The sequence below is a fragment of the Macaca thibetana genome, chromosome 7 (genome assembly GCF_024542745.1).
Source record: "Macaca thibetana thibetana isolate TM-01 chromosome 7, ASM2454274v1, whole genome shotgun sequence".
Taxonomy (NCBI): domain Eukaryota; kingdom Metazoa; phylum Chordata; class Mammalia; order Primates; family Cercopithecidae; genus Macaca; species Macaca thibetana.
In genome coordinates, this window is record NC_065584.1 from 101,204,569 (window position 1) to 101,230,944 (window position 26,376).

Below are 26,376 nucleotides of genomic sequence, written 5' to 3' on the forward strand. Positions count from 1 at the left end.
ATATGAAAGCAGTTAAAAAGGCTATAAATTAGTGTGATCGTTTGAAACACTCCCCCTGGTCCCCTCCAGCCCCTCTTCAATGAGCTAGAAAAAGACTAGAGTACCTGCACTGAAATATTAGTATTGCCTCTGGGTGGTGGGATTATGGGTGATTTTTACTTTCTTCTTTGTGTTTTTCTGTATTTTCAAAATCTCTACAATTATCTCTGTATTTTTAAAGAAAAATTATAAAATCACATTTATTGTGACAATATACAGACTAAGCATAGATTTTACCTAAATATTATGGTTAACTCATGTCAAGATCACAGATCTTAACCAAAAGACAGTTTCTGATTATAGATCAATGAACTTGTGAAAAACTCTTAAATTGTTCTTACAATCCTTTATACGTGTGTTTTTTTTCTTTCTTAAAACCCTTGTATTTTGGAATAATTTTAGACTTACAGAAAAGTGCAAAGACAGTCCCCATATAGCCCTTACACAGTTTACCCTACTGTTAACATTTTACATAACCGTGCACATTTGTCCCAACTAAGAAAACAACATGGGAACGTCACTATTAACTAATTTTCAGGCTTTATTTGGATTTTACCAGTTTTCCCATTAACATCCGCTTTCTGTTCCAGGGTCAAGTCTGGGGTAGCACATCACAGATGTCTCCCCAGGCCGCTCTGTTGTGTGACAGTGTCCCAAACATTCCTTGTTTTTCATGTGCCCTGTGTGAATTTCATAATCAAAAAAAGGACAGATGATGATGCAGATGATGATGATGATGATGATGATGACGACTTAGGTCTGGGAATTCCTTCTGATCTCGTTTGGAGGCCAATGATCCCCGTTTGCCTGTTCAGCAGAACAAAAGGAGAAAGGCCCCAGTATCAACCGGAGACACAGAAGTTGGGGCACCCTGATCCTCCTGCCCACTGCCTTATCGGCCTCTGCTCCTGCCGCTGTCCCCCAGCCCAACGCGGGGAATCTTTTGGGACCCTTGGCTTGGGTTGGGCCCCTGCCAGTTGGGCGAGCGAGGCGCGGGCGGTGCCCAAGTCAGCTGCTCCGTGCCCCACGTGGCCGCCCCGCCCCCTTGCCCGGGTCTCAAAAGCCCCGCCGGCCTCCGAGCGTCCGAACTGCCCGCTGCCCGCCCGGCCAGGCACCCCTGCAACATGGCCTGGAACACCAACCTCCGCTGGCGGCTGCCGCTCACCTGCCTGCTCCTGCAGGTAGCTATGGTGATTCTCTTCGGGGTGTTCGTGCGCTACGACTTCGATGCCGACGCCCACTGGTGGACAGAGAGGAAGCACAAGAACTTGAGCGAGGTGGAGAACGAATTCTACTATCGCTACCCGAGTAAGTCCCGCCGCCTGCAGGCCCAGTGGAGGCATATCCGCGCCGGTCCCCACCTGGCCAAGGGCTCGGCCCAGCGCAGGGCAGAGGAGGGGATCTGCCCTGCAGCCGCGGACTCCCCATCTCGCCAGCTTCTGCAGGGCATGCGTGGGAAATTGTCAGATGTGCACAAACTCCTTTTCCCCGTGAAAAACTAGTAGGGAAAACACCGGGATAAGGTTTTTATTTGACCGCCCTCCCAGCCGTCATAGGCCCCCAACATCCCTGTCAGAGAGCCCTGCTTGGTATCCTAAAAAGACCTGAGTCCTCTCGCTCCATTACCAACCAGTGGGTGACCTGGCTCCCTTGTCCAGAGGAGCGCTTACTCCAAATAAGCGGGTAGGTTCCATGTCGAGGGCCACAGGGATGGTTCAATGGCCGGCCAGCCCTGCTGTGGGCAGAGGTGTTGTGGGACCACTGGTGGGCCAGAAGGCCAGGACACCCACCCCCTTTTAGTCTGGAGAGGGAAAACAAGCACCCCTGAATTTTCTGGTGTCAGCGGTGCTGCGGTTAAGAGCACTACCCTGCAATCACATACCTCTCTTTCTCTCGTGCTCTTGTGGCTCTTACCATAAACCAGGTGGGTGGCCTCAGGCAAATGCCAACCTTCCTAAACCTCAATTTCCTTATCTACAGAATGAAAATAATGGTAGGGCCTCCCTCACAAGGGTTGGGGTGAGGCTGTGGCGAGGCAGTGTAGGTAAAGCTCTGGCACAGAGTTGGGGTGGGATCCTCTCTTCATAATGGAGCAATTGCTACAAGAGCACCAAACACAGGTGTCCTAGGACTCAGGAGCAGGGAGAGCTAGCCCAAGGTCACTCTGAGCTGCCCGACCTCTGGACTCCCAGCCCGGGGCTCTTCCCAAAATCAGAATGTCCTTGTACTTTCTGATTTTCCACTCCATCCGCCATCAGTCAATGACAATTATTCTAGCTGGTGGTGTTCATGTAGTCATTGACTGTTAGCTTCGGAAGGGACCCTAAAGCCCCTCTCCAGCATCCGCCTATATCAACTGGTGTTCCCTCCGCACTTTAGACATTCTCGGCAACAGGGGATTCTCTATCTCCAAGAAAACAACTGCACACTTTCAGAATGGCAGCCTGCATGAGAAAAAGACTGAGTTTGGGGGGCTGCAGGCTTGGTGGAAGCCAGCCATATTAAGTGGCTGCCAAAAAGTTAGGGCTATCATGGGCTGCATTAATAGTTACATGATGCCTAGAAGGGAAGTAACAGACAAGGGGTGCGCCCCCTGCTGGGGAGACCACAGTTTCTCCTGGGCTCCATTTAGGGATGTTTTTAAAAAGGCATCTTAACAGCTGCAGCCTTGGGATTCAGGCTCCAAATCCACTATTCACATTGTCCACCTTTCCTCTCCTCAGCGGGGGACTTTCCAGCAAACAAGTGAGGCAGGCAAGCTTGAGACCCTCCTTTGCCTGTTCTTGTCCCTCCCTCCTGCTCTTGCTTCCCACTTGACCCCAGAGCACAAGGGGCAAGGCCTCCCATAGGCGTTCATAGGTGCTCAATGTGTCTGGGGAGTGGAGGACCTCAAGACTTTAAATAGGCTGGGTGCGGTGGCTCACACCTGTATTCCCAGCACACTCTGGGAGGCCGAGGTGGGAGGATCGCTTGAGCTCGGGAGTTTGAGGCTACAGTGAGTTATGACAGCACCACTGCACTCCAGCCTAGGTGGCAGAATGAATCTCTATCTCTCTCCCTTTCAAAAAAAAAAAAAAAAAAGAGAGAGAGAGAGAGAAACTCTGTAATAGGAGCTGCAGAACCTCACCAGTGGGGAGGTACAGTCCTTATATCTCCCCAGCTCTTATCCTCCCACCACTCTCACCCACCCACCTTTCACACCCCACCTTCACGTATTCATGCAACAAGCGCTTATCTGTAGTGTGATCATATAATTTATCATCATCAGAGGACACCTTTGAGAGTGAAGGTGGTGCTGGTAGTAATTTGCTGGGACCCAGGGATAAGCTATGACTGTCCCGGCAAACCAGGGCTGTGGTCACTCTGGATAAATAAGTTGAATATCCTGGGTCTCTGTTCCCAGACTTTTTGGAAGCAGAGAGGGGCACAGGGCTCAGTGGGACCAAGTGCTCTGAGCAGAAGGGATCTGTGATGGCTTCCTGGGAAGTGGTGGATGGCGAGGAGGGGAGAAGCCGAGCAACCAAGGGGGCCACTAAAAGGGGGTGGTGTTGTGAGGAGGGGGAGTGGTTCTGTGTGGCCCAACAGTAGGGTTTGTGAAAGGGATGGGGTAAGGATGCTAAGAGGGGGAGAGCCCCAGCATCAAGGAGGGCCTTGAGTTTCCCCTGCTAGTTCTCTTGGGGAGCTCTTGGCCACTGGAGCAGGAAGCAGCAGAGGAGAGGGGTATAGGGAAAGAATCTTGGCAAGAAGTGGTGGCCACCCCTCCAACTGCACGTCTTCTCTCCTTTAATCATCACCACAACCTGTGAGGGAGGCACTGTGACGACCCCCATTCTGCAGATGAGAAAACTAAGGCCAGAGAGGAGAAGTGTCTTGCAAAGGTCACTCATCTGGGAAACCACGGAGTAAGAGGAGCAGCCCTGGGGTCTGAGCCCATACTCCTGACCCACTCTCCTCCCTATTCTCAACCTTCCTCCTTTCCCCTCCTCCACTCACGGTGGCTGTGGTTAGGAGTTAGAGGGCACAAGGCTTCCTGGCCCATGTGAGTCCCCAAGCCTGGGTTCCTGGGCAGCGAGGTGATTCCTAGGGGATTGGGGTGATGGCAGGCCTCAAGGTGCCCTCCCTGTTCCTGGATCCAGGCCATCAACAACTGTGTGAGCCTCGTTTCTACTCAGGGGGCTAGTGAAGCCTGCTGGCCATCTCCAGTGTCCAGAGGAGTCCAGCTCCAGTTGGCTTGGCCTGAGGATAGCTCCCTAGGCATGGGCCCCACAGCAGGCAGCAGGCATGGAGCCAGTTGGGGACTCACCCTGGCAGTGCCCTTGGAGGCCCGTGATGGGGGCAGTGGCTGTGGTTGCTGAACATGCAGCTTCCCTATGGGCTGGTGATCCAGGGTCTGGGTGAGTCGCTGAAGGCAGTGGCTTCAGGGAGGCTGGCCCAAGGAGGAGCCACCAGGGCCTGGACTCCAGAAGCTCCCTGGAAGACCAAGGAGGGAGTGGGACACATTTTGGGAGATGACCCAGGGTGGAGGAAGCTCTGGTTTCAAACACTGGAAGGACTGTGTCATGAGGCCAAAGCAGGCTCCATTTGATAAAGGACAAGCTTACCCACAGGCAGGAGGCAGTGGAACTTTAGAATTAAACAGATCCTATTCGGGTGCATCACTGCATGGAGGAGCCAACCACCTCACCACAGCGAGCCTCAGAGTGCCCATGTTAAGGTGGAAATATTATTTAAAGTACAGGATGTCTAAGAAGAGTCAAGATGACAGGTGACTGTTAGGGCACTCATCTCCTGGCATAAAGAGAGAAGACAGTAAATGCTGCCACTGAGTTCCCCAGAAGGGAGTAAGTGCTCCTTCCATTAAGGTGATTAAGTATCAGCACCTTGTTAGAAACATGGTGGAGACACGTCTCCCTGAATATTAGTTGGAACTATTATAGGATTTAAATTATTTTGTGCACTTCCCAATCACAAAATGCTTTTTGCCTGCCCTGTCAGGTGGGGCATTTATAATTTCCATTTTATGATGGAAGTAATGAAGTTTCAAGAGGTGCTGGACACTCTCAGCCAGCCAGTGGCACAGGCAGGGTCAGAGCCAAGCCCCCCTGCCCCAGGGCTTACCTGCTCTCCAGGGTCTTCTGTGGCATTGCTGCCCCGACCATCTCCCCAGGAGATTTTGCAGTGTTGATGTGGAAGAGGTGGGCACGGAGTCTTGGGGAAATTAGGGAACTGGCCAGTAGGTCTCAAACCAAACAGTTAGGCTGGGCTGTGAATGGGAGGGGGAGGGGGACGGCACCCAGCCCCTGGAGGGCACTGTCCTTCCTGTGCTGATGCAGCAGAGGAGAGGGCTGCAGAGGCCCATTAGTGTGGGACCCTAATGATCCCCTAGACTCAGCCATCTTGGTGGGGGACTCATCTACAGAGGGAAGCAACAGGAGCTAGAATGGGGCTGGGGGCTGGGAGTAAGGGAAGAGGGAGAACAGCTGGGTACTAGTGCCCCCTGGAGGCCAGAGTGCCAGCCCTGCCCCATCAGGGACCTCCAGGTTGAGGAAGACAGTTCTGGGCAGGACAGCTGGAGTCACCAAAGCTGGGGAGGGAGACTGAGGGTCAACTTTGGTTGACCCTCAGCAAGTTGCCAACCAATGCAACCTTGTCAGTCTTGAAAGAGAAAAAGAGAAATAATAACTAATATTATGGGGCAATTGCTAAAGAGCCAGCTGCCTTTGCACAGGGCTTTGATTGGGTTATCCCATTACGTGTGTGCTACAAAGCTCTGCAGTGAGCACTGTCCAGGGGCTGTTACTGTCTCCCATTTGACTGACAAAGAACCTGTAGATCTGAGAGGTTCTGTCCTGTTGTGCTGAAGGTCCATATAGTTTGGACCCTCAAATCATCACTATTAAAAATCTTTTTTTTAATTATTTTTATTTTTTTGAGACGAAGTCTCACTCTGTTGCCCGGGCTGGAGTGCAATGGCACAATCTCAACTCACTGCAACCTCCGCCTCCCTGGTTCAAGTGATTCTCCAGCCTCTGCCTCTCGAGTAGCTGGGATTACAGGCGTGCACCACCATGCCCGGCTAATTTTTGTATTTTTAGCAGAGATGGGGTTTCCCCATGTTGGCCAGGCTGGTCTCGAACTCCTGACCTCAAGTGATCCACCCACCTCGGCCTCCCAAAGTGCTGGGATTACAGTCATGAGCCACCACGCCCAGCCTAAAAATCATTTTAGGTAGCACCAAACTTCATGAAACAGAAATTAATAAATGGATACATTTCGATGCTGAATTAAGACCAGTTGGACAGATAAAGAGATGGGAAGCAAGAGGACAAATCGGGGAGGTGCCCAGGGAGAAGGAAGTGGGTGTCTGTGTTCCTGATGGAGGGAAGAGAAAAAAAGAGACACCCCAAGACAGGGTGAAAAGGAGAGACAGGGCACCCACCAGAGCAGGGAGAAGAGCAGGGTGAGAGGGGACAGGCAGGGAGGATGGACCAGGAAAACAAGGGCTCTCTGCTCCTGCTCTCAGGCCACACAGAGGCCAAGGCAGCCCTGAAACCACACACACCTTCCCCTGCAGCAGTGGCTCCCTTGGTCCTCTTCAGCTTCGCCCCTGCCAGCATGGCCCCTCTATACCACCAGGCAACTGATACTCCTCTCCTCGAAAGGACCTCACTTGCAGTGATGCTGTCTTTCCCCAGGGGCTCCTCCCACCTCCCTGCCAGCGCCTTCCTTGTCTTCTCTGCTAGCTTCAAGGCACAGCCAGTTCTCAGCTTGTGTCCTTCTCTCCCTTCATTCCCACATTGCAACTCACAGCTCTATTTGAAGGCCTGCCAAATCTCAGACCCCAGCTCCAAGCCCCCACGGCCAGGCTCCATTTCTCCCCTCACCCCGCACCCACTGCCCAGCCCTCACCCCCATGGTCATCTGAAATTCACCACGGCCAGGCCAGACCCAGCACCTCCCTCCCACACAGCAACCTCTTGCCATTGCCTTGTGTTTGTCAACAGCACTGCCATCCTGTCATCCTGCCAACTCCCCTCCCTGCTTCTGGAATTGTCATCTGAATTTGTCACCTCCCTCTGTTTTACACCTCTCTTCCAGTCTGTCACCCATCAGTTCTTCCCAGAATAACCATAATACCATTTATGGTGTTTCACATACATCAGCTCAATTTCTTCCACAACAGTTAGAAATGTGATAAACCCTGCAACACGATCATACATGAAATCAGCTGCACACATTGAGAAACCTAAGCTGAGGTGTGTTTGTTCATGTAAACTCAGCACCGATGCTAAACTCAGAGGGAAGCTCAGAGCACCACCCTGGAGCAGGACCCACAGCTCTCCCACACTGGCTTGTACCCCTGCCCTTCAGTGTGCCAAGCCCCCTAAGCCTCCTCCAGGTAGGTGATAGCTGAGGGGTCTGTGGCCTTGGCCTGAGCCTCAGGGAAGCCTGGAGGGGAAACAGATGAGGGCAGGCAAGGTCCAGGCAGCTGTGCGGTAAGCAATGCTCCTGCAACCTTGGCCAGGCTACAGTGGGCACCAGAACCTATCAGCCCTCCTGGTGGGAGGCATTGGACTGGAGGGGGGCTGCAGCCCCTCCTGTGAAATCCCACCTGAGCTCCTGGACCACTGCTCAGCTGGCACACCTGGGTGCTTCTGAGACAATAACAATCGTTCATTCATCCATAGCTATTAACTGAGAGTCGACCTTGGCACAGGCATGACTCTGCCTTCTTGGAGTTTTATAGTGGAGTGGGATAGACAAACAAATGCATAACTTCAAATTATAACAAGAATCGTGAAAGAAAAAAGGATGCCATAAGAGAGAGAACCTAGGAAAGAAAACAGGGTGCCATAGGGAGAGAACCTATCTTAAATGGGTGGTGAGGGAGGCCTCTCTAATGAGGCGACAATTTGCTGAGATCTGGCCATTCTGCAGGAACAGCATCCCAGGTGGTGGGAACAGCATAGGCAAAGACCCTAGAGTGTGGGACTGAGAAGCAGAAGGAAGGCCAGAGCAGCTGGAGCACCAAGGGGAGGTGAAGATGTGGGGAGGTAGAGATCCCCTGGGAGGCAGGTAGGTGAGGGAGTAGGAATCCCTGGGGAGACAAGTGGATGGGGCTGGACAGGCCAGTCAGGGCCCTGAAGTCGCTTTTCCTTTTGACTTTTTATTTGGAAATAATTCCAAATTTACAAAAAGTTGCTCAAACAGAAATAGCACAAAGAAGGCTACACTCTGGCCGGGTGCAGTGGTTCACGTCTGTTATCCCAGCACTCTGGGAGCCCAAGATGGGCAGATCACTTGAGACCTAGAGTTTGAGACCAGCCTGGCCCACATAGCAAAACCCTGTCTCTACTAAAAATTCAAAAAAAAAAAAATTAGCTGGGCGTGGTGGCACATGCCTGTAATCCCAGCTGCTGCAGAGGCTGAAGTGGGAGGATCGCTTGAACCCCAGGAGGCAGAGGTTTTGGTGAGCTGAGATTGCGCCACTGCACTCCAGCCAGGGCAACAAAATGAGACTATGTCTCAACATTTAAGAGAATACTATATACTCAGACTCAGCTATTTGCTCACTCTTTCTCTACACATATGCACACACACATACACATACTCACACATACACATGTGTGCTTTCTTTTTCTGAACCATTTGAGGGTCAATCACATACATCATGGCCCTCTACCCTAAACTACTCCAGTATATTTCCTAAGAATAGGGATATTCTCTTCCATAACCATAGTAATAAACTTCATAAATTTCCATTAATGCAATATCTTCATCTGTTTATATCTGATTAATACAATATCTTCATCTGTTTATACCTGATTTTCTCAATGGACCCAATAATGACCTTTATAGCACTCCCCCAACCCTCCCAGCCCCACCAAATACAGAATCCAGTCTAGAGTAAGGTATTGACTTTAATAACTTTTGTCATGTCTTTTAATCTGGAACATTTTGAAGGTCTTTTATGACTGATACTTTTCAAGAATACAGCCTTACCCCTTTTTAATAGCATGTTCCTCATTTTGTGTTTGATGTTTTCTCATGATGAGATTGGGTTCTGCAGTTTCAGCTAGAATCCCACATAGGGGATAGGTGCTTTTCAGGGTATCACATGTGGAGGCATGGGTGATGTTAATTTTGATCACCCAGTCAATATGTTGCCCAGTATAATTACTGTTTTCTTCCTCTGCAACTAATAAGCAGTCTATAAGGAAACCCTTTAAGACAATGCAAATGTCCTGTGCATAATCAAAATTCCCGCCTGCATTTACCATCCACTGATTGAATCTTTACCATGAAAATGATGATTTTCCAACTCTAGCACTTTTTCCACATTTACCAGCGTAGCCTCAGCGTTCTACTGTAGGCAAGAGCCCTATCTGCTACCTCATTTATGTGTTTACCAACTTATTATCAGTATGATCTCATGAGTTCCTTTTTTAATGGTTTTAATTCATTATAACACGTAATTACTTTGGTGCTCAAACTGTCCCAGATTTGGCCAGTGGGAGCCCTTCCATCTGGCCCCTGTGTCCTGTGACATCTGCAGTTCCTATTAGTGTGTTATGCTTCTGCAATTCTCTTTGCTTCTCAAAGCTCTTTGTCTTCTCTTATTTTCTTGGAGTTTAGAACCATACAACATAAGTGCCAAGAGGGCAGTTAAGATCATCCTAATACATCCCTTTAGTTTGGTCGTTGAGAAAACCGAGGCTCTGAGAAGGGAAGTGGCTTGCCAAGGCCACATTGTGAGGTGGAGAAGATTTGGGTCAGAACTCAGAATTAGGCCATGCCTGAGTGAAAATAAACAATGACATCTGCCCATTTGGATCACCTAGTATGGGGTAGACACTGTGCTAGATGCTTCTTAACATACACATCTGCGTTTAATCCCTGCAACATCTGTGATGTAAGCGTTACAGAAGCAGGTGCCGAGCCCTAAGTTAAAACACTTAACTTTCCCAGAGTCATCCACCCAGGAGATGGAGTAACTGGGGTCCAAATTCAAGTCTCAGTGATGCAGGGATATGTATCTGCTGGAGTCGGTGGTGGGATGTGGGGATGTGATCAGCGTAACTGATGTGCTTGGCCTGTCCAGGCTACTCCTTGGCCAGATGAGCATTGATTCTCCATAGCAAAGGAACAGGATTGTGGTGGAGAGGGCAGGGCATCATAGCCTCAGATGGTCTGGGCTATAAACCTTAGACCCTGCGTGTAACCCACACCTGGCCTCAAATTCCGATGCCCAGCTGCCACCTCCAGCCTGGGCCAGCAGAGCCACCCAGGGAGGAGGGTAGAACCAAGGAACTGCCATCTCTCAAGGAGGGTGCTTGGGAATCTCTTGGCACTACAGCCCAGTGGTTTAAATAAGCTAAGGTGGGGGCCCACCTCGGGTCCCCCCGAGCGCCTCCCTTTCTAGAGAGGCCTTTATGAAGGGACTGGAGGCTCTGCTGGCAGCGTTACCGCGCCCAGCCCCAGGGTTCAGATGTAGGGATGGGGAAACGGGGCTAGGATGGTGGAGCAGGGAGACGGGCCAGTGGCGGGGAAGACTGAGGCGCTGCCCCAGCCCTCCTAGTACAACCCAGGGCTGGGATGAACCTTTGCTAGACCACCGAGTCCCGGGCTGCACTGTCCCTGCAGGCTTCCAGGACGTGCACGTGATGGTCTTCGTGGGCTTCGGCTTCCTCATGACCTTCCTGCAGCGCTACGGCTTCAGCGCCGTCGGCTTCAACTTCCTGCTGGCGGCCTTCGGCATCCAATGGGCGCTGCTCATGCAGGGCTGGTTCCACTTCTTAGAAGGCCGCTACATCGTCGTGGGAGTGGAGAAGTGAGCGTGGGTCGGTCCCGGAGGCGGGGCAGACTGGGAGGGGTGGGGCTGGGCAGGTGAGCCTGCGGGAGGAGGGCGTGCCCATTGGCGGTGCCGGGGCTTGGGGCTGGAGGGCAACTCCTCCTTCGGGCCACACTGGGCTTGCGAGACACACACACACACACACACACACACACACACACACACACACACACACACACTTACTTCGCTTCCTGATCAGCGACTCTCCAGGGTGGGAGTCGTCCACGTGTCATAGGAGGGTCTCCCTTCTCCTACGACAAAAGCTGCAGGGACTTGAGGCTAGACTTTCCTGTGGGGGCAGGGTCCGGCCGGGTGCAGCCGGGCCCGGCACATCAAAATCGCCCAGCCCTGTGCCCTGAGAGACCGCAGCTCACGGGACTCTGGTGGGAGAGCCGGGATGTCTGCGCCAGCCTCTGAGGCTCCTTGTGAAGGGAACAGCGAATGGGGACTCCAGCCAAATGGAAGTACCTCTCTCCGTGCCTTGCCTCACCGCCCCACCCATCCCAGGGAACAGGTGCTGGAAACAGCTGTGAGACAGGTGTGGGTGTGGAGTGTTAGGGCTGAAGCCCCCCTCCCCCTGCCTCAGCCTCCAAGGGTGGAGCACCCTACCGTCACTTCCCAGCTCCGTCCTTCTCATGACTTCTCTATGATGACTTGGCCTGATGAGCACCACCAGCCCCTTCTTGTCAGGTTACTCAGCCCCTCCCTCTGTTCTGCAGTGACCTCCTCCAAGCCTCAACACACCTCCCCAACCCACAACACCACCAACAGGTTATAAAATAAATTCACCCAAAGCCAACTTGCCAAAAAATCAGTGGACAAAGTGGTCAGCTCACTGAATGACTCCTTTATCAAACTCTCTATCCCATGGCAACTTATGAAACCTATAGCAATTTCTGTTGCTCAGGTCCTAATCAAGAGCCTTTGGGAGATTTTTCCCGCTTTAACCAAGTTTTAGTTTATTGGAGGTTCTTCTTTAAGTCCAGTTTAGGCAGACTTTTATTTCTGTAGATATACGACAAGGTTGGCTAAAGAAAAAAAATTGTTTTCCTCCATTCTTCCATCCTTCAAGAAAAAAAAATTTAATCTGAGAAAAGTAATCATTGGTGTTTGAAAATGAACATTCATTAGCTCACTCATAAACTGTCCACAGAAAGGGCGTAGAGGCGAACTGGTATAAACCATCTTTAAAGGGCAAATCCCTGCTGTTGCTTTTAGGATACCAACCAGTTCTGATAGGCCAGGTGTCTGAAATCTAGGACACGTGTCAAATATTTGCAAAAAATTACCTCATCCAAGCCAACTAATTAACCCATGAATTAAGAGAAACAGGAAAGGTAGTTGACTGGATAAGTGTTGGAACCAATAAATGAGTCTTTTTGTGTATAAGACCCTTGACACACATATCATATCACCCTGAAGTTCAAAATGCACAAGAAGTTATCATTCCCAAAGCCATAGATCCGAAGTATAAAAACACCTGTAATATATATCATTGGCCACCACAGCAAAATAGCTATGGCTAAATGAATGTTTTTAATCTAAAAAAAAATTCAAAGGGAATTATTACAAACCGTGAGTTAACAGGTTTGTGGTGAACCAGCTGTTCAGCAAGTTGGTCACTTGAAAAATCTGAGTTTGGACAAATTGGCTCTCAGGAGACTGATTTTTCAGCACCTGACTTGGAGCTGATTTCTGGCGCCCAAGGCTGGGATGAGCATGTAGTCCCCAGACCTGACCTTGTGGATCCAGAGATGTGGAGCCCCCGCCCCCGCCGGCTTCTGTCCTGTCCCTGCTGAAGAGTCTTCCAAGTTCCACCTGTCACTGTAGAAAGTGCCCCTCTGCCAGCCCTGCCCAAGCCTCCTTGGCCCTCCTGAGATATGTGGCATCTGGATCTCCATCTCCCAGATGCTGATAGCCCAAGGGATGGGCCTTTCTGTTCTCTCTCTCCTTGTTTTTTTGCTTTGTTTTGTTTTGTTTTTTGTTTTTGAGATTGAATCTCACTCTGTCTCCCAGGCTGGAATGCAGTGGCATGATCTTGGCTCGCTGCGACCTCCACCTCCCGGGTTCAAACAATTCTCAGCCTCCTGAGTAGCTAGGATTACAGGTGCCTGCCACCAAGCCTGGCTAATTTTTGTATTTTTAGTAGAGATGGGGTTTCACCATGTTGGCCAGGATGGCCTTGAACTCCTGACCTCGTGATCCACCCGCCTTGGCCTCCCAAAGTGTTGGGATTACAGGCATGAGCCACCGGTGCCCGGCCTCTCTCTCTCCTTTCTAACCATCACTTCTATCAAGATGAATCTTCCAGCTGCAGTTATGGGATCTTGGGCAAATAACTCAGCCTCTCTAATTCTCCATGTCCCATCTGAATGATGTGGTTAATGACAGTGCCTGTCTTGTATGGCTCAGGGATGGCACAGGGGAGCATATACAGTACTTAGTAGATACCCTAGAGCCTAGCACTTAGGAACTGCCATCGCTCATTTAGCCAGGCCCTACTAGGCCCTGGGGACACAGTGGTGAATGAGGCAATAGTGGAGTGGACAGTTCAGTGAACACTCTGTATTGGGAGGGACTGGGAGGGACTGGGAGGGACCCCACCCCCATTCCACTAACTGGCCCTACAATTAGTTTCATTCTCGCTCCTCACCCCATTCTCTCTCTCACACACACAACCCTGAGCATGGAAGGGGAAGGGAGTCCCCTCTAGATGTGACAGTCATGAGGAAGTAGCCCCTTTTATCCCTACACCCACCCCATCAGCAACTCTCCCAGCCTAACAGCCACACTGAGGGTCTTGCCTTGGAATCCAGAGGACAGCTTTGCTGCTGGCAGGGGACAAGGAGGCCAGGCTTGGGCAAAGTGGGCACATGGATGGAACCAGGGTCTACACAATGTCCACTCAGCTGTCTGCCTCATCAGCCCTCTGCTGGGCTGGCAGGGTGTTCAGGGTCCATGCTTGAGCAGGACCTATGTACCTGCCCCTTTGCCTCCATCCTCCCTGCTGGCTGGCCTGCTCCCTCCTTCCATCCAGTACCACCCCAGCTCCCTCCTTCCTGCAGGAAAGCCTCTGTTTCTTCCCTGGACACAGATCCTCTCTCATGGATAAGGTAAAGGAAAGGTCCCAACAGTTCAAACTCAAGCAAGGCCCTGGTCACCAGCAGAAGAGGTGTGTGCAGAGTGAGAGATAAGGATCTGGAAGCAGAAACTGCATCTGGTTGGAGGAAACAGGAAGGCTTCCTGAAAGAGGAGGCAGCAAGAGGAGGTTCTGGAAAAGCAGGTAGAAGTTACAGGGCAAGGCAGGACCCCAAAATATGGGGCATGCTCAACAATAGCAGCGAGACCACATGGCACCCTGAGCCCAAGCTGTCTGCAAGCAGTGGGGGCCTGAGATAGGGCTGCATGGGAGGGGGCATCTAGTGTGTGCTGCTGTACTGGTCTTGTCTCATGTGTGGTTTCTTTTCATTCTTGGAGTAGCTGTAAATGTTAGGTGCCCATTGGTGTAGATGATGAAACTGAGGCTCACAAAGGTTCAGCCACAAGCCGAAATCCACATATGACCAAAGTCCAGGGCTTCCAGTGCCACTTTTTGCTGTTGCCCCAGCTTCTCCACTGGCCTGTCTCCCCACAGTCTCATCAACGCTGACTTCTGCGTGGCCTCTGTCTGCGTGGCCTTTGGGGCAGTTCTGGGTAAAGTCAGCCCCATTCAGCTGCTCATCATGACTTTCTTCCAAGTGACCCTCTTTGCTGTGAATGAGTTCATTCTCCTTAACCTGCTAAAGGTGAGCAGGGCTCAGAATGGGGATGAGGTGGGTGGGGATGCTTTCGGGGGACAGGGTATGGAGAAATATACAGCTGGGGAGACATGCCAGCCTGGTGAGTCACTCAACCTCCTGAACGTCACTCAGTTTTCTCATCTCTAAAGTGGGTACCAGACAGGTAGATATCATCGTCCTCCTAGCAGATCAATCCAGCACCTGGGCAGAGCAGGGCTTCCTTGAATGTTGTTTTTTTCCCCCTCCTTTTTTTCTCAACATCAGATGGAATGAATAGGATATCCCTGCATATACTCTTGCACACATACCACATTTCCAGATTGCTCTGCCAAGAAAAGGCATCCAGTGTATTGAGGGGGCAAATCTGTAGGGCAGGATCCCAGGTGAATGGCCAAGGTGGCCATGGTGTGTACGACACAGCACCAGAGCTGCCATTCACGTGGGCCATGACAGGAGTGCTGCTCCCTGGGGGAGGTCAATTCAGTGGCTCAGATAAGAGGCACCTTAGACCTTTGACTCTATCTCAGAAGCCTCCTTAGTGCTTTTGGACAGTAGGGGAACTCACGTAGAAACTGCACCCTTTTCTTAGCACCCTCCTCTTCTATATTTGGACTCTGTCTGGAACTCCCCCTCCTTGGCAGGGGGTGATTTAGGTCACCCTAAATTCAGTCATTCATTTTGTAATTTTTTTCAGCTACGAGATTAGTCCAAGCTACCGTATCTTTTCCTCCTGACTCATCTCCCTGGCTGCATTCTTGCCTTCCTTGCCCCTAAGGAAAATTATCTCCAGCAGCCAGAGTGGCCTATAAATAATGCATAGAGAAGAGGCCAGGCACTGTGGCTCATGCCTGTAATCCCAGCATTTTGGGAGGCCAAGGCAGGCGGATCACCTAAAGTCGAGAGTTCGAGACCAGCCTGACCAACATGGAGAAACCCTGTCTCTACTAAAAATACAAAATTAGGCCAAGCGCGGTGGCTCACGCCTGTAATCCCAGCACTTTGGGAGACCAAGGTGGGCAGATCGCCTGAGGTCAGGAGTTCAAGACCAGCCTGGCCAACATGGGGAAACCCTGTCTCTACTTAAAACACAAAAATTAGCTGGGTATGGTGGCGCCTGCCTGTAATCCCAGCTACTCAGGAGGCTGAGGCAGGAGAATCACTTGAACCCAGGAGGCAGAGGTTGTGGTGAGCCGAGATCACGCCATTGCACTCCAGCTTGGGCAACAAGAGCAAAACTCCGTCTCAGAAAAATGAATAAACAAATAAATGAATAATGCATAGAAGACCATTCACCCAGTGAAAATCTCTCAGTAGTTTTAACATTTCATTCAGGAGAAAATCCAAACTTGCTATAAGGCCCTTCCTGTTCTGGCACCAACTTTTCTCTCCACATATTGTCTACTCTCTCCCCATCTTATTGTCTACTCTCTCCCCATCTTCCCGTGCTTTGTCATAGCTTGCTGTCTGCTCTTCAGGCACAAAGCTTGGTCCCACCTCAAGGCCTTTGCACTTGCTGTTCCCTTTGCCTCCAAGGGTCATCTCTCAGTCCTTTGCATTACTGAACCTCAGTATGCATACCCTCTCTCTTTTTTTTTTTTTTTTTTTTGTTCCCGAGATAGAGTCTCGCTCTGGAGTGCAGTGGCATGATCTCAGCTCACTGCAACCTCTGCCTCCCGGGTCCAAGCGATTCTCATGCCTTGGCCTCCCGAGTATCTGGGATTACTGGTGCGCACCACCATGCTCAGCTGATTTTTGTATTTTTAGTAGAGACGGGGTTTTGCCATGTTGGCTGGGCTGGTCTCGAACTCGTGACCTCAGGTGATCCGCCCGCCTTGGCCTCCCAAAATGCTGGGATTACAGGCATGAACCACCACTGTGCCTGGCTTACCCCCATTTTATAGATGAGAAAGCTGAGTCTCAGAGAGATTAAGGGGCTCACCTAAGGTCACACAGCTAGTAGAGGCATCCGCTAGGCTGGGAGTTGAGAATCCCAGCGCTGTCAACAACCAGCTCTATGACCTTGGATGACACACTTACCTCTCTGGCTGGGTTTCCCCCATCAAAAGTGAAGGAGTGAGTCTGTGATTCTATTCATCTGAGATTAGTTCTGAGTGGGCAGGAAGGAGGAGGTTAAAGAGAAGGGGAGGTGAGTGTGAGTGGGACCAACATTAATTGGGCACCTGTTAAGCACCAGGCCCTCGCCAGGGGCAAGTCGCCTGCATGAATCCTGATAGCAGCCCTGCTATGGCACTAGCAGGTGGTGTAAATGCAGAGCTTGTCAAATGAGAGGCACAGAGGTGGAAACCAGTGGGTGACAAATCAGGTAGGGCGTTTCCCTCAGTTCTGCCTCTGCCTTACCTCCTCCAGTGGTATGAGCAAGTCCCTCTCCAGGCCTGGGTTTCCCTATCTGGGAACAACCAAATCTGCTGGGTGAGGACACTCTGGCATTTTGCTGATGGGAATCCCTACCTTCTCCCCATTACCAGCCGATTGGTCTGTGAGGGCCCCAGGCTCCATCCTGCACCCTGAAGAGTCCGAGAAGGCTGGAGCTCTGGGCGTGTGTGTGTGGCAGGATAGGGACGGCTATGAGGAGGGAGGGAGAGAAGGTGCCAGAGTCTGACAGGTCCCTTGCACCCCAGGTGAAGGATGCAGGGGGCTCCATGACCATCCACACATTTGGCGCCTACTTTGGGCTCACAGTGACCCGGATCCTCTACCGACGCAACCTAGAGCAGAGCAAGGAGAGACAGAGTTCTGCGTACCAGTCGGACCTCTTTGCCATGATTGGTGAGAACTGCCATGATAACCGAGGGCCACCATCATGGGTGAAGGCAGCCATGATGGGTGAAGGCGGCCATGATGGGTGAAGGCCACCATGATCAGACCTGATCCCCACATGGTATGGTGGGTGGCTGCCAGTTCTCTTTGGGGGAAGGGCAGACAGAGTTTGCCTGTAGATACTTCTAGAATCCCATATGTCTGTCCCTCTTCCCCATGGAGCTGAAAGAAGTTGGTCACTCATCCTGTATTTCCCCTAGAATGCCCCAAGGCAGACACAGTGGTAACCAAGAGCTGCTCACTCCATCCCCTGGGCTAGGGCAAGATGTGCATTTCCACTTCTGTGTCCATTCATTCCAGAGAAGACACTGACCACATCCATTCTGGTCTCTCAAAACCCAGCCCTGCCCTCCAGGAGCTCCTCACAGTGTAGTGGAATAGACAGCAGTGCCACCTGGAGGATCTTCCTACAGTAGAGAAAAGATTCTCCCTCCTGGCGCTGTGGGAACAGGGTGCGGGCATTTAGCCCAGAAATGGGGGTCAGGGTAGACTTCCTGGAGTGGTGTGGAAGGCTAAGTGGGGGGTGAGGAAGGCAGGGAGGGCCTTCCAGAAAAAGCCCCTGCATGACTAAAGCTGCAGAGGTGGAAACAGCTGGGTGTGGGGTCACCTCTAGAGCTAAAGGACAGGATGCCTGCCTGAGCTGTGGGGCTCTATCTAATGCCTCTCCTCCCGGGCCCATCGGGCCTGTCTGGTCTGACCAGGCACACTCTTCCTTTGGATGTACTGGCCCAGCTTCAACTCAGCCATATCCTACCATGGGGACAGCCAGCACCGAGCCGCCATCAACACCTACTGCTCCTTGGCAGCCTGTGTGCTTACCTCGGTGGCAGTATCCAGTGCCCTGCACAAGAAGGGCAAGCTGGACATGGTGAGCATGAGGGCATTGGGGGTGTGGCTCTGACTGCCTGGGCCTGGAGGGCGCTGATCATCATGCCCTGCCAACAGCTCTGAGGGGATCATCACACCCATCTTGCAGATGAGGCTGGGGGAGAAATGATTTGTTTTGAGAACATGGCCAGTTTTCAGCAGCACCCAGAGCAAGGACATTCTTTACCTCGTTTTTTTTTTTTTTTTTTTTTTTTTTTGAGATGGAGTCTTGCCCTGTCACCCAGGCTGGAGTGCAGTGGCGCTATCTAAGCTCACAGCAACCTCTGCCTCCCAGGTTTAAGCAATTCTCCTGTCTCAGTTTCCCAGCTAGCTGAGACTACAGGCTCAGGCCACCATGCCCAGATAATTTAGCTAATTTTTGTATTTTTAGTAGAGAGGGGTTTCACCATACTGGTCAGGCTGGTCTCAAATTCCTGACCTCAAATGATCCACCCATCTCAGCCTCCCAAAGTGCTGTGATTACAGGCGTGAGCCACTGCACCCAACCTGTCTTATAATCTGACACAAGCGTCTTGACATGGGCATATGTGTGCTGAGACATTGTCAGGAGTATCAATTATTTGGGGACACTGTCACCAGGCAGAGAGGTGGGGACTCAGGCACCTGGGGAAGGGAATCAGACACAGATTGGCACACCTGTGTGTATCCATACCCACTTGCAGGGAGTGACATAGAATAGGGTCAAGGACAGGGACTCTGGGGCCATACAGCCTGGATCAAGACACCTTTCTGCGTCTTGCTAGCTCTGTGGTCTTGGACAAGTCATTTAACCCCCCTCACCTCAGTTTCCTCATCTGCAAATGTTGCAAGATAACTGTCCTCACCTTGCAGACTTGTAGAGATGGAAAGAGCTGACCTCCACAGCCAGCAGCACAGCACCCGGTGCAGATTAGCGTTCAGACAGCAGCAGCCAGTACGTGTGTATGGCTAGACCCCATAGGCACTTGACGTGGACTTGCATCCATGGCAAGAACATTCAGACACGCTAGTCTGGGCACACAGGTATACATGGTACACATAAAACAACTGTGTGATTGTTGTCAGGGCTCACTGGCAGGTGCACCAGCACGTGGAAAATGCCCAGACCTGCTAGGTGGGATGGATGGCGTGTGCAGAGAGACTCAGGGAGCAGCTGTAGCAAGCCTGGGTGGGGGCTGAAGTCCTCTGCACGCTCCTGGCTTGCTGAGGTGAACTCCCAGCCATCCCTGGCTCCCAGGGCCCAGGATACACCCTTGCACAGCCAGCGAGTGAGCTCCTCCAGGCCTGGTGCTCCAGGGAGAGGACTGAGTTCTTGCCTGCTCTGCCTGCCCTGCCCAGGTGCACATCCAGAATGCCACGCTCGCAGGAGGGGTGGCCGTGGGTACCGCTGCTGAGATGATGCTCATGCCTTACGGCGCCCTCATCATCGGCTTCATCTGTGGCATCATCTCGACCCTGGGTTTTGTATACCTGACCGTAAGTGTCCCAGGCAAGGGGCTGGGGGCTGGAGAATGCTGAGGTCTTTGTGTTCCTGACAGTGAGCTGAGGGTTCCTAGGAAGGGGGCTGAGGGCTAGAGAATCCTGGGTCTCTGTGTATTTGAGGGCCTCTGGAATCCCCACCTCCCCACAACCTTGATGCAGCCCCTGGCCTGAGCAGCACCCACCTCCCCTTTCCAGCCATTCCTGGAGTCCCGGCTGCACATCCAGGACACATGTGGCATTAACAATCTGCATGGCATTCCTGGCATCATAGGCGGCATCGTGGGTGCTGTGACAGCGGCCTCTGCCAGCCTTGAAGTCTATGGAAAAGAAGGGTAAATGTGGAGGAGGCGCAGTGGGACGGAACTTCCCCCTTCCTTGTCCCATCCCTTCTTCCTGCTATTCCTCTGGGACCCAACTGCCTCTTTCTCCCTTTCCTTCCCCACTCTGGACCAATTGTTTCATGGGCCTCTCTCCCCAAACTCTGTCCCTTCCCATTAGAGGCCAACTGGTATGTCTGGTGTCCCCATGTTGTGGTGGGAAGTCTGGGGCCCATGGTACCTGCTCACATTTTTGGGGTGGCAGCAAGCGGTTACTTGGCTTCTCCATGGGGCCCTGACCTGCCCCCTGTCTCCACCCCAGGCTTGTCCATTCCTTTGACTTTCAAGATTTCAAGAGGAACTGGACTGCAAGAACACAGGGAAAGTTCCAGATTTATGGTCTCTTGGTGACCCTGGCCATGGCCCTGATGGGTGGCATCATTGTGGGTGAGCAGAAATGGCTGAGCCAGAGAAGGGGGGACTGCTGTGGGGCTCCCTGGGTGGGGAACCAAAGGGCGTGCAGCACAGGTCAGCCTGGAGCCTCCAGGAATCCCTGATCTCTGCACTTCTAGCTACAGGACTGAGGCAATTTGGACTTCAGCCCAAGGGCCCTAGGAGGATTTTCCCAGCTGAGGGAAATGGCTGGGGTGAGCAGAGGGAAGGCATTTCCTGACATCCTGTAATCTCCAACTTTCTGTAGGGCTTATTTTGAGATTACCATTCTGGGGACAACCTTCAGATGAGAACTGCTTTGAGGATGCAGTCTACTGGGAGGTGAGTTCTGAGGGATTTGCACCCTGAGGAGTGCAGCTGCGTTCCCTCCCCGCCTCCACCTGCATCAGCTGGGCTGGGGCCTGCAGACCCAGATGCCGGGGGTGGGGGTCAGAGCCTGCATTACCCTACTTCTTCATCGGGGGAGGCTGTATCTCATGGAGGTTGAAGACTCTTCCCTCTAGACCCCAGGGCTCGGAGTGGGTGGTGTGTACCTCTCTTTCTGCACACCCTAGCGGGGGTGACAGAAGCAACCTACAGTCAGGGCTGCAGCTGGAGTTTACTCTTGTCCCTAAAGACTCAGTCAGCTTTATTCTAGAGCAGTGGTCCCCATGGTATGGTGCCCGGCACCATCAGCATCACCTGCAGACTGGTTAGAAGTGCAAATTCTCACGGGTGCAGTAGCTCACAACTGTAATTCCTACACTGGAAGGCTGAAGTAGGAGGACAGCTTGAGCCTAGGGGTTTGAGACTAGCCTGGGCAACATAGGGAGACCCCTTCTCTATAAAAAATAATAGAAAACTTAGACGTGGTGGCATGCGTCTGTAGTCCCAGCTACTCTGGAGGTTGAGGCGGGAGGATCACTTGAGCCCAGGAGGTGGAGGCTAAAGTGAGCCCTGATGGTGCCACTGCACTCCAGCCTGGGCAATAGAGCAAGATTGAGAGAGAGAGAGAGAGAGAGAGAGAGAGAGAGAGAAATGCAAAGTCTTAAGTTCCTCAGACATCTTGATTCCAAAACAAGGGGGTGGGTCCAGCACTCTGGTTTAACAAGCCCCCGGGTGATTCTGATGACAAACAAGTCTAAGCACCACTGTATTTGAGCAGTGGTTTTCAGCGCTAAGACGCACACTGGAATCACCTAGGGAGCTTTGACAGCATTCTGAAGCCCAGGCCCCAGCCCACAGAGACTTGGATTTAACTGCTCTGGGGTAGGGTCTAGATGTTAGAATTTTTTAAAGCTTTCTTGGGGATTCTAACACCCAGCCCGGGTTAGGAATCACAGTGCAGTGCTCAGCTTCAGTCTCCATGAGAACCACCTGGAGACCTTCCCAGGCACCACCCCAGAGGTTCTGATTCAGTAGGGACCAGGACTCTGCAAGTGACAAGCTCCCTGGTGATTCCGATACAGAAGCTGAGTTCTGGACTGTGCGCAGTGGCTCATGCCTATAATCCCAGCACTTTGGAAGGCCAAGGCAAGCAGATCACCTGAGGTCAGGAGTTCGAGAACAGCCTGGCCAACATGGCAAAACCCTATCTGTACTAAAAATACAAAAAATTATCTGGGCTCAGTGTCTCCTGCCTGTAATCCCAGCTACTCAGGAGGCTGAGGCAGGAGAATCACTTGAACCCCAGGGGGCAGAGGTTGCAGTGAGCTGAGATCGCGCCACTGCCCTCCAGCCTGGATGACAGAGCGAGACTCCATCTCAAAAAAAAAAAAAAAAAAAAAAAAAAAGAAAGAAAGAAAGAAACTGAGTTCTGCAGCATCCCACCACTTTGAGCAGCTTGAGGAACATTGTTCTAGATATGAAAGTGGTGGAATGTCACAGAACTCAGTTTCCTTAAAATGCCACAATCTGGGCTTTCTGTGACTTCAGGCAGACCTCTCCCCATGAATCATGATTGGAGGTACCCACTTGCCATTGGATGATGCAGGATGGCAGGACTCCCCTCATGCTTCCTACACTGTCCCCTCATGACAGGGTGAGGACTGGCCTGTGTCTGTGGCTCCTGGGACAAGGGGCCACCCATAATGCCTTTCACTTAGCTCTGTATTTTTAAAACCATACCAGAAGTTTTAAGGGTAATTTTAACTAATATCTACTATAACTTCATGCATATAACGAATGTCTCTTAAATTAACTCTTTAAAAATGTTTTAATTAAAAATGACTAGGTGCTCATTAAAGAAAATCTGGAAATAGAGAAACATAGAAATCCCATCACCCTATGTCAAGCAATATTAACGTTTTCTGATATATTTCCTTTCTATCTTTTTTTCTCTGCATAGATTTTTCTTACATGGTTGAGATTGTATTATTCACCCAATTTAGTATCCGTCTCTTTCTCCTTACTGCTCTATCATAAGAATTGTTCTGTGTTATTACATTCCTAATAAACTTTCTTTTCTCACAGGATAATTATTTCTATTCTATATTTAATAAAGTCAGAACTTAAACTATTTTAGACACCACAATTAGAAAGCACACAGATTTTATGCTAATGAAATAAGTCAGAAATGTTATCAATTCCCCCATGTAGAAGTTCCCTCTTGGTTCTGTTTGGATCTTTGTAATTTATTGCAAGTTCACACCTCTCAGCTCTATATACCTTGAGCAGTACAGACATCCCCCAGTAACCTCAGGGAATTGGTTGCAGGATCCCTTGCTGGGATGCTCAAGTCCCTGATATAAAATTGCATAGTATTTACATATAAGCCTACATGTATCCTCCCACATATTTTAAGTAATCTCTAGATTACTTATACTACCTAACGCAATGTAAATACTGTATTGTTTTTTATTTGTATTATTTTTTATTGTTGTATTGTCATTTTTTCTTGTTGCTCTTTCTGAATATTTTCAACCTGTGATAGGTGTAACCTGCTGATACAAAACCCATGGGTATGGAGGGCTGGCTGTACCTGGTTGGGAATAATGAAATTCCATGCCAATGGAAGGAACACTATCAGGCAGTCCCTGAGGCCCTAAGTGGTTTACCTTGGGAGTGAGGTGGCTTCTCAAAGGATGGGGATTGGACCAGTGTTCCCCAGGACCACGGATGAGACAAGGGCAGGGCTGACCTGCCCTGCCTGCACTCTACCTCTCTACCCACTTCTGGCATTCCCTGCACCTTCCCCATACCACTTTCGGACCTGTCTGCAGTTTACAGAGCTTGCCATACTGCCTTTTACTGCCTCTGCCCCTTACTCCTACTCATCTTTTAAAAGTGGGTTCAGCACAACTTCTCAGCATCCCCCAGGCTGGGTTATAAGCCTCTGGTGTGCACTTACAACTCTTACTGTCACTGGGCGTTTCACTGGAATGCCTCACCATTACTCTCATGGGGCAAGGACCCTGTCTTATCCTTGCCATGCCCCAGCACCCAGGATAGTGCCTAATATAGGGTAGGGGCAGGACACCTGTGTTGAAGGACCACCCTGCTTTCCGTGGCATGTGATCCGCATGGCGATCACAAGGTGGCGCTCGCCACACACCATTTGCAGCTCCAGGAGGTTCTAGTCACCAGGGACACCCTTGCCCGGCCTGGAACAGGGCCCTCGGAGTTGCATCCTCTCTCTGCAGATGCCTGAAGGGAACAGCACTGTCTACATCCCTGAAGACCCCACCTTCAAGCCCTCAGGACCCTCAGTACCCTCAGTACCCATGGTGTCCCCACTACCCATGGCTTCCTCGGTACCCTTGGTACCCTAGGCTCCCAGGGCAGGTGAGGAGCAGGTGAGTATGGGCTTGGCTTGGTCTGTGGGGATGACAGGGAGGTTCTCCCAGTGGGGGCCCAGCTCTCAGAATCAGATGCTACCAGCAAAGAGGCAAAAAGCAAACATCAAGAAATGAGGGCTTCCACCCCTCCTGCCTGAGGTGCAGTGGGCACACGGGTTGGCAGGAGAGCTTCTTAGAGTCAGACAACGTGCATCCAGGACAGACACAGAAACATGTGAAGACACAAGGGCATGGAAGGAGACCTGGGAGCACACTTGGCTTTGTGACTTGCCTGCTGGCTGTGTGACTTTGAGAATCTCTTCATCCCAGAGACTGTGCCTTGATTTCCTCATCTATAAAAGTGTAGCTGACAGGTCTGGCTGTATTCAATTGCTCAACTCAGACGAGACCCACCCTCCCCTCTTTTTTTCCATCAACTAACACTTTTCCTCCTCTGCAGAATGCACCAAGCCCTTGCTCATGGCTTTCACATCTAACCTTCCCAAGATCTCTACAAGGCAGGTAGAATTACTGCCCTCTTTTTGATAGATGAGCAAACTAAGGCTCAGAGAAGTTCTGGTTCTTCAAGATCACGCAACTAGCAAGTGGAGAAACTGAGGTCCTTGCTGGTCATTGTTACTGTTCTTATTATTGTTATTTAACTTCCTTGGAGGCCAGAGCTTGGAAATAGCTGGGTCTGGGGCAAGAGGCTGAGTGATGTGGCAAGAGAGGATGTTAGGGTGCCAGGAAAGAGAAAGGTGAGGCTATGCCCAGTTGCCTTTAATGTCCACCCCATCCAGAAAAGAAAATGGTACCTGAGAGGCTACAGCAGGACGGGGCAGTGACCCACTGCTCTTGGCTGTCTCCCTGCAGGCTCCACAGACTGTCCCGGGGCTCCAGAGGAGCTGGTGCTGACCTAACTAGGGACACAAGAGCGAGCAAGCAGCACCCCCACCTGCTGGCTTGGCCTCAAGGTGCCTCCATCCCTTCCCTCCCCTTCATCCCAGGGGGTCTGCCTGAGAATGGAGAAGGAGAAGCTACAAACAAAGTGGGCATCCAAGCCAGGTTCTGGCTGCAGAAGTTCTGCCTCTGCCTGGGGTCTTAACCACACTGGAGAAAAACAGGCTCAGAGTGGGGCTAGAGCCTGGGGGTGAACCTGAGCACTCCTAGGAGACAACTTAGCTGCCAGTCACCACCTATGAGGCTCTTCTACCCACTGCCTGCACATCAGCCAGCATCTCCTATGCTCCCTGGGTCCCCTAGACTTCTCTGTGTTGTGTAGGTGGCAGCCTCCGGGAATAAACATTCTTGATGTCCTTTGTAAAATGGGTGTGAGTGCTCCAATGGGGCCAGTTTGAGAGAGAAAAGGACCTAAGAGATCTGCTTCTGCCCCAGCCCTTACCTTCATCCAAGGGTACCACCCACACTACAAGGAAAACCATCCCAGGCTGAGGAAGCAGAACCTGGGTGCTGGAGCTTGCCTTCAGCCTGGGGCACCCAGCAGGGCTCAGCTCTGGGCTGGGGTCTTGCTTCAAGCCCCCTCCATCAGCTACTCCAGAAACTCAGCCCTTGAGAAATCTGGCATCCCTTTTGTGCCCTCCATGTGGTCCTGCTCTGGGCACTCCAGCAGGACTGGGAGAAGGGAGGGAGGGCTTCTTTGGGCCCATCTCCTCCTCCCCATCCCTTCCCTTCTTCCTCTCTGCCAAGCCAGCCTTCTTCTCCCTGGACAGTGCGGGAAGGTTTCAGGAGGGTAGATCTCCCAGGCTCACCACCACCCTGGGCAGAGTAGTACACACTTCCTGGTCTCAGGGTCTCACAGTCTAGCTGGGGGACAGACCTGACCCTCAGAATCCATGCTGAACTCTGACAGGTGTGGCTGGACAGGAAGTCTGTGCCCCGTTGGCTTCTCAAAGCAGGGCCACCTGATCAGGGTTCTGGAGGCTGAATAGGAGTTTACCAGAAGGATGGCAAAGAAGCAGCATGGGCACAGACCC

At 51.4% G+C, this 26,376-nt stretch overlaps 2 protein-coding genes across 2 annotated transcripts in view; one reads left to right on the forward strand and one right to left on the reverse strand.

Moving 5' to 3' along the window:
* The window catches only part of WDR93 (WD repeat domain 93), a 289,540-nt gene that overhangs the window by 245,404 nt on the left and 17,760 nt on the right, over positions 1-26,376 (reverse strand). The window lies entirely within an intron of this gene.
* On the forward strand, positions 1,120-25,708 carry RHCG (Rh family C glycoprotein). Its single transcript, XM_050797666.1, has 11 exons — positions 1,120-1,347; positions 10,684-10,870; positions 14,526-14,676; positions 17,310-17,457; positions 18,210-18,376; positions 19,714-19,851; positions 20,053-20,189; positions 20,497-20,621; positions 20,875-20,948; positions 24,248-24,400; positions 25,256-25,708. Exons 1-10 carry the CDS (start codon positions 1,164-1,166, stop codon positions 24,374-24,376), a joined length of 1,440 nt encoding a protein of 479 aa, XP_050653623.1. The 5' UTR covers positions 1,120-1,163; the 3' UTR covers positions 24,377-24,400; positions 25,256-25,708.

Excerpts from the sequence above, each read along its gene's own strand:
- RHCG (XM_050797666.1), top strand. The coding sequence starts at position 1,164 with ATGGCCTGGAACACCAACCTCCGCTGGCGGCTGCCGCTCACCTGCCTG. Across the intron at positions 1,348-10,683 it reads ATTCTACTATCGCTACCCGA|GCTTCCAGGACGTGCACGTG; the intron begins GTAAGTCCCGCC and ends CTGTCCCTGCAG. Across the intron at positions 18,377-19,713 it reads AGAAGGGCAAGCTGGACATG|GTGCACATCCAGAATGCCAC; the intron begins GTGAGCATGAGG and ends TGCCCTGCCCAG.